General features: G+C 38.8%; 1 protein-coding gene across 1 annotated transcript in view; it reads left to right on the top strand.

The window, feature by feature from the left end:
* The window catches only part of LOC138000830 (uncharacterized), a 243,738-nt gene extending 238,583 nt beyond the window's left edge, over positions 1–5,155 (top strand). The window contains exon 57 of the mRNA XM_068847495.1: positions 4,745–5,155. Coding sequence (XP_068703596.1) covers positions 4,745–4,858 — 114 coding nt within the window. The 3' untranslated portion in view covers positions 4,859–5,155. The remainder of the gene's footprint in view (positions 1–4,744) is intronic.
* Positions 5,156–7,533: the final 2,378 nt, after the last annotated feature.

The following is a 7,533-nucleotide window of genomic DNA, read 5'->3' as shown; positions in this document are numbered from 1 at the left end:
CTTTGTTGTTGATATTGGGTTCTCTACTGGACTTTGAGATACAAAGAGGGGTGAGACAATGAATTCCACTTTCTCCATACTTGTTTATTATTGTCCTGAAAGTACTAGCTATTACTATTCGTGAAAATAAGGATATTCAAGGGGTTGTTGTTGATAGAATCGAAATTACATTCGAGCCTCTTGCAGAAGATCTCACTGAGGAATGATGGGTCTCTTCGACACCTCCTTGCTCTCATTTCAAACTTTGGATTTGGTTCGGGTCTTGTTATAAATTTAGACAAAACAGAAATGTTGAACTTGGGGAACTCAGGGCTCTTAAAGTCCCGCATTTAAAATGGATAATTAAGACTCACAACACAATGATTTTTCAGACAAGGAACCTTGTAATTGAAAAACTATTTTCTTACATTATTTAAAACAAGTTGGGGGGAAGTTCATTCACTGTTGCAACTTTGACATAAAAAAGCTACCCTAACCCTTCTGAAGTATTACAGGGAATGTTTTGATTGTTTTACGCATTGCTCCATGGCTACCACCAACAATGTACCTGGGCTCTTGCATGAACATATTTTCAACACAGTTCTTCGGAACAATAGATTTATACGTATCAATAATAAATCGGTCATCAATCAAAGCTTGGTTAGTAAAGGAATAATTAAAAAAATCGATTTAGTAACAGAGAAAAACCAATTTATTTCTCAACATAATCTATACGGGCTTAATTTTTCTCAAAAGACGTTTTTGATTTTTTGTTTTTAGTTGATGCAATCCCTGCACTGTGGCGACAATCCCTGAAAATAAATGGGTATTTGTATGTGAGTCCCTTTTTTCATTCAGGACCAAATTCAACTTATTCTCAATAAACAGGAGGTCTCGATCACTGAGGTGACCTTTAAGAAGGTCTACAGGGACAGCTCAATCAAAGTATCATGAAATAGTGTTTGTTTGGACTGGAAGGAAATTTATAGTTTGCCCTTGCTAGTCGCCTTGGACACAAAGTCAAGCATTTCAATACACAATTCTGAATAGGTATCTAGTGACAAATACGTTTTTGAAAAAATAGGCAAAATAGACTCCTCATTGTGCACCTTTTGTGGTGTGTTGGACGAATCCCTGGAACATCTTTTTGTGACTTGCCATTTTACTGCATTGCTCTGGAATGAACTTAAAGCTTGGTGTAATGGTAGATAAATTAAGACTGAATTATTATTATCTGCTGTAAAAAATGATATTTGTTGACTAGTAAAGGAAAGATTGCTTTTCGATGTTTAATCATATAACTCTCATCACAAAAAAAGTACATCGAGGAACACGGAAAAACTCCCTCTTCAAGTATAGATTCTTTAGGCCACAACATCCTTTCGTTACACAGAAACGTCCGAAGACAGCACCACTACAACCTTGCGTCTCGCAGACCTGTACACCGTAATCCGTAATTTAGAAAAGACAGCTGCTCCGTTTCCCTACTCCTAACACCAAAACCCTGATTCTTACTGGTTCAAAGAAAAAAAAACCGAGAACTAATTAAGTTAGATGGCAACTGTTGTTTGCAGTCTTTGGACGAAGATCTCGGCCTTTTTCAAACTAACACAAATCGTTTAGCTAAACTGGCTTTGAGCATTAAGCTGACGACAGACCATGTGACTTCCCACCAGAAAAATACAGCATGCCAAATGCAACGGTGACCATTCGATTTCCCGTCAAAGAAACTTGCCTGAACACTTCCATCCCCAAAGGCCGTCTTTCCTCCCCACCTCCACCTTGACAGTCTGTAAGGGCAGATGTGCATGACGTTGTAACCAAAATTACTCTCGTCAATAGATTTCCCAAAATTTTTCAACTGTGGTGCTCTGCTGGCATGCTTCAAGCACATTACCTCCGCTAATATTCCTAACAACAAACGGGATATGGACCACCAAATCCTCGATCTTGTGAGCTTTCATTTACGAATAGTGATTACGAATAGTAAAGAGCACTTTTATGCATAGACTATTGCAGAACATTGTTACTAACAATGAAAAGGGTAAATAGTGAACTTGTTTTCTTAGAGGACCTGCTGTCTGGAATGTTCTTAATGGTGAAGTGAGGAATACTGATGATGTAAGCCGTTTTAAGACGGCCTTGAACAAATGCTATCTAAATCAGATTAGTTTTATGCATAAAAACTTTTAAAAAATAATATACTTTTAGACTTTTTACCTTTTGTCATCACTTTGCCAATACTGTTTTAGCTGTCAGTGTAATGTACCTACAGCTTTTTTTGTGATTTCTAAGAATGTTGTAATTTTCATCTTGTTTGATTGTAGTTGTAATTAAGGCCCACATCAGCCTTTGCCTGCCATTTTTATTGACCCTTCAGTAAAGTATGTATGCTCCAACTGGAATGGCATTTGAATTGACCCAGGCTCAATGCTGGTACATGCTCATTATTTCCTGCTTCTGGGGTGTCATAGAGCACGATTGTTTAGGACGTTTATGAGGCATTGCAAAGTTTGATGAGAGACTAACATTGTCTAATTTAAGTAATATTTACAAAGCGAGTGCGAGTGTTTCATCAGGGGTTTTGAACATCAAGAAACAGATGAAAGCATGATTTGGTTAACGAGGCCGTTCCAGTTGCAACTAAATATAACAATAATTGGGCTATGAACATTTTCACCGAATGGCTGAGGCTAAGAGAGGCACAAGTGCCAGTCTTAGATTGTGGTGGACTTTTCAAAGACAAGCTACAAGGTTCAAGCCTTGAGTGCAGACAATGCTGAAATGAATGCTCTGACGCTGAACTTCTGGGTGTCGAAATTTGGGCAAGATTTCTGCACAGGTCCCTTCTTCATTATGCATACTGTCCTTTCTTTGAAGAATACAATAGCGACAAAAATAGATGTCCTTTGGGACTGTGGCGCATTGTTCTTTTTTCTTAAGAAGTTTTTTTCGAAGTCTGTATAGATGCTCCAACTTCTGACTGAAATACAGAAAATCGAACATTTTTCCTTGCAATTTTGGCACTTATAGAATTCAGATTCTTATACATAACAAACAAACAAAATAAAAGTACTGTTGTCAAAAATAAAAGTACTGTTTTGCGTTTTATCTCTCTTTGTTAGAGATTGGCGCAATATGCTCAATGATGCTTCCAAGTGTACAACTTTGGTAGGGATCCATGGATGCTCCTGTGCGAGGCATACTTTGTTTTACTCCCCACCATGTCTTTTCAATGCCCTGCTGTGGACTCGTTTGTCTGGATCGACGACGTTTAGGCGATGGTTAACTATGCATGAGATGATGTTAGCACTCGTCTTGTAGGCAATCGTACGCTTTCCACCCACGGGTCGCTAGGGCTAATATTTTTTCAAGAAAGAGAAGCTTACTGCCAGAAAATCATGAGTTCTGGCGGATAGAATGTTATCCATAGCAGCTTTTTTCTTGAACATCGTGAAACACATCTATCTCCTGATGCACTTTGTCTTTGCCAACTTACCACGTTTCCACACAGGTTTTGGACAATTGACTTACTATGAAAGTAAATTGTGTTCTTTACACTACTCTTCTCACTCTATGAACCTTTCCGGATCGGCTATACTGAAGCAAAGACAATTTCCAAATGTTCAAATCTCGCTTTGCTGACGCTATTACTGCGGTATCCATCTTGATTATTAAGACCACACTAGTTTGCTTCAAAACAAGGAAAACATGAAACGATTTTAATTGCAATGAGCTCGTGCATTAAAGTTTCCCATGAAGGATGCACCAATCAGACTGAGAGACTGGAAGCGTGGTACCCTCTTCCATGAATGAAATCTTAAGTGTGCTGCACAGGGCATGAAGGAAAAGCAGAGAGCACAGATCACAGTAATGCTGGATAAACCTAAAACTATCACAGGGACTAACCTTAAGACTAAACAGTGTCTTAAAGTCGTAATTAGGGTACGGTTAGCATTATTAAAGAGATGGGAGTTGTTTCAAGAGTAGTAAAACAGGGATCTCTGAACTGTAACCTACGAGTTCTAGGCTCGATTTTAGGGTGCTCGGCACGGCACGAGTATATAATTACTTATAATTGTTATGTAAATAGTCAGCCAGAATTCAAAATAAATATCATTTCCAAGGTGTGAATTCTCAACTTAACAAGTTAGCTAAGTGGTGAAGGACAGGACGAAGGGATAGAAGGAGGAAAGCTGGGACGAAAAGGAGCAACTGTGTGAGCGATGTGGGTAAAGAAGAGAGAAATAGAGGGAGGGACAAAGGGAGAAGGAGCGAGATGGAGAGATCCATTTTTATTCATCCCGTAAGGACAAATTAGCCATGTATATATTCGATTCCCTTGGGTGTATGTATTGTTCTACAAAACAATAGCGCGAGTGCATAATTAATTTATTCTGCATTCACAATGAAGTGGGGACCTGTATGGTAATCATTCCTAAATTCGTTTTAATCCTCTGGAGGTGAACCACAAACGGTACTACAAAAGTTTTGTGTTGAATGTTCAGGAGATTTAAAATGTATTGTGTATGGGTAGTGTATTTGTATGTGTTTTTTCTCAAGGTTTATTAATATAAAGGTTCATTTAAATTCAAGTGTCTTGATCAGTCTTTTGATTAGTTTTCGGAAGTTTCTTGATCTGTAGTAGCATTGGGTATCAAGATACATGCACCTGACCAAAATGGGGCACTCTGATTGGCTAATAACCTTATGAATTATAAATGAGTTTGAGAAGGCCTTATCAAGGCAGCTTTTTTCATTGCAGGTCAAGGAAATCTTATTGGAGAGTAATGAAGAAGACAGCAGTATGGATGCCTCTTACGTTCATGCATGTTTGCAAGAAATGTCCTCATCAAGTGAGGAAACTACCCATCTTTAGCATCATATGTTCTCACACAACAAAAAGTCATTTTTACCTCAATGGCATTTGATCGTCTGGGTGAAAGAAGGACTGTTGGTAGTGAAGGACGTTTCCTTATTTTTCAATTTTTTTTAAAAATTTCTTTGAGATGTCTAATTTTGTGGCAGTTCTGTGTATTCTGTGCGACATGAAGAAAATCTGCCACAAAAACCATGAATGTAATATCACGAGGTTTAACTTTTAAGCAAAATTGTTGCATCCAGCGAGTCTTCTATTGTGCAAATGCCCACTTCAAGCAATAAACGCAGTAATTTTTGTCTTACTAAAGCCAAACAAATTGTTCACTTTAAACATATTAATTACCCTTTCTTGGACAGCTAGGAGGTTTTTAGTATAAAGTCCTTCCAAGATCAGCACAAATATCCCAGATCATGGCACCCTAATGCTGTTACGATTTCAGAACATTGCAGTTATTACTTATGCAGAAGGAAAGGAAAGGAATGCGTGAAAAAAATATGATTTTGCGAGATTTGAACCAATTGAGTTGTCATTTTGTGATTCCATATTAAGCCCCTTTAAGTTCGTTAGCGCTAAATCTCTGTGCGCAACTTTTACTGCGCAGGTGACGTGACTGTAATATGTCATGTATTACTTCAAGCAATAAAAACACCAGGGAAAAATTTCCAGGCCGGCAAAGGAATGGCACCTTTATTTTCAATTCACCATGAAACGACACTGGAAAAGGTCTGAAAAAGGTAGCTAATCGAGTAGTGGCTGAAAGTTTTGAAACCTCGAGGAAGGTTCGTTTTAGTCGTTGTGTAAATTTAATAAGGGTTGGTTTTTAAAAGTGTTTTTATTCAACTACGAACTTCTTAGTTCAAAATGAATGTATGTTTTTGAAGTTCTTTTCACTCATGAAAATAGAGCTGAACTGTATTATCTCCCTCGTCCACTTGAATAGTGCTGACCTATGAGGAAACAACCAGAGATTCTATTTCACAAAAACCCCACTCCAGAAGATAAGCATGACGTCAATGCAGAGATGTGACGCCTGCTTGAAACTTTGTTGCTATGCTCGAGAAACCTTTTTTAAAATGAAAACCTTTCATTGATCGATCCTGTCTTGGGTTCCATGTCATGCAAAAACGTGACAAACGAAATTCTCCAAGAGCTTTGCAACATCACATCGATTTACAGTTGGCGCAGACTCGGAGAGTACGACATCGTAAGGTATGGTATGGGAGTCTAGATAACAAACTCAAAAAGATATTAACACGCACAACTTGTCAATAAAAAAGCCGTACTTTATTGTCCTGGTAATTTTCTTGCTTCGTGTGGTTATTTGCCTGATTGAATGCAATTTAAGTGACTTCTAAACTTCCTGGGTTGTCACTCGTACATAAATATAAAGGAAAGGCTGGAAAGAAACTTCTAGCTTACCTCACATCTTGCCGATAAAATCACCCTTCTCCAGCATCTGTCACGCTCAAACTCCAGCGGTGGCCACACAGATAAATTTACTTCCCTTTGACCAAGTTTCAAGGTCCAGCAAACATCCACTCCTGAGAGACAGCGATAAATATTCTGGTCAACCGTTCACTGATTTCTTCCCACCGTATCGAGGCTCAAGTGAACGGTTCACTAGCCGAGTACAAATTCGTTGTAAGCGGGCCTCAAAGGATTTTGAATATTTTGCGTCTCGTTGGCTATTTACCATCTCATATCCAATGCACGCTCATAATTGTTAAATATCTATGTAGTCATGTATATCCATGTATACACATGTATACCCTTAGTGTATAAGGTCAGTGGATGAGAGCAATAGTACATCAGGGAATGTAACACAAAGAGTGTGAATTGTGTAGGTGTTCCTTGCTGGATTAAAGAGATTTGTTCAGACCTTTGTGGCCCGCCTAAGTGGTTCTGATATCCCACAAAATGGCGAATTCAGTAGAAAAGCGCTGCCTCCTTTAGATTTGACAGGGTCGCCATCTCAAGTTGTGGAACATTGCCGACAGTGGAAACGATCGTACCAGTATTACATTGATGGCAAGGGAATTACCAACGCTACCCGCAAAAAAGCTCAATTGTTTCATTTAGCAGGTATGGAAGTTCAAGATATTTACGAAGATCTTCAAGATCCTGGACCGATTAAGGCAGAGACCGATGATGTCCCGTATGAGCGCCACGTTTTTTATCAAGTAGCACAAATGCAGGGGGAAACAGCTGACAAATTCATGGTACGTTTACGCGAACAAGCTCGTCATTGCAATTTTGGTGAATCTTTGAACGAAAATCTAGGAAGGAGATCAACTGATTGAAAAGTTGGCAGATGTTGAATTGAAGAAGAAATTGCTGGAAGTTAACAATATTATCTCTAAAATTCCTGAGCTTGTTGATGTGGAGGAAGAGAAAACCGAAGCACGTGATCAGACAGTCTGTGATCGGGACACTCAAAGGAAACAGTCTAACAAACGCTATGTTGATAGCAAGTTTCGGGCCAGGGATCGAGAGGTAAAGGAAGGAGATACTGTTCTACTTCAGAAGAAGAAAGAAAATAAGCTGTCACCTTCATATGAGAAGGAACCCTATGAAGTAATGTCTCGTTATGAAGACCAGGTGGTAGTACAGTCGCCACAGGGAGTTCAGTACAAGCGAAATCTTCAGCACGTTAAACCGTTTCGAATATCAGA

The sequence above is a fragment of the Montipora foliosa genome, chromosome 4 (assembly GCF_036669935.1).
Source record: "Montipora foliosa isolate CH-2021 chromosome 4, ASM3666993v2, whole genome shotgun sequence".
Classification (NCBI taxonomy): Eukaryota; Metazoa; Cnidaria; class Anthozoa; order Scleractinia; family Acroporidae; genus Montipora; species Montipora foliosa.
Note: the sequence above shows the minus strand (reverse complement) of the source record. Positions and strands in the feature narration are given on the sequence as shown.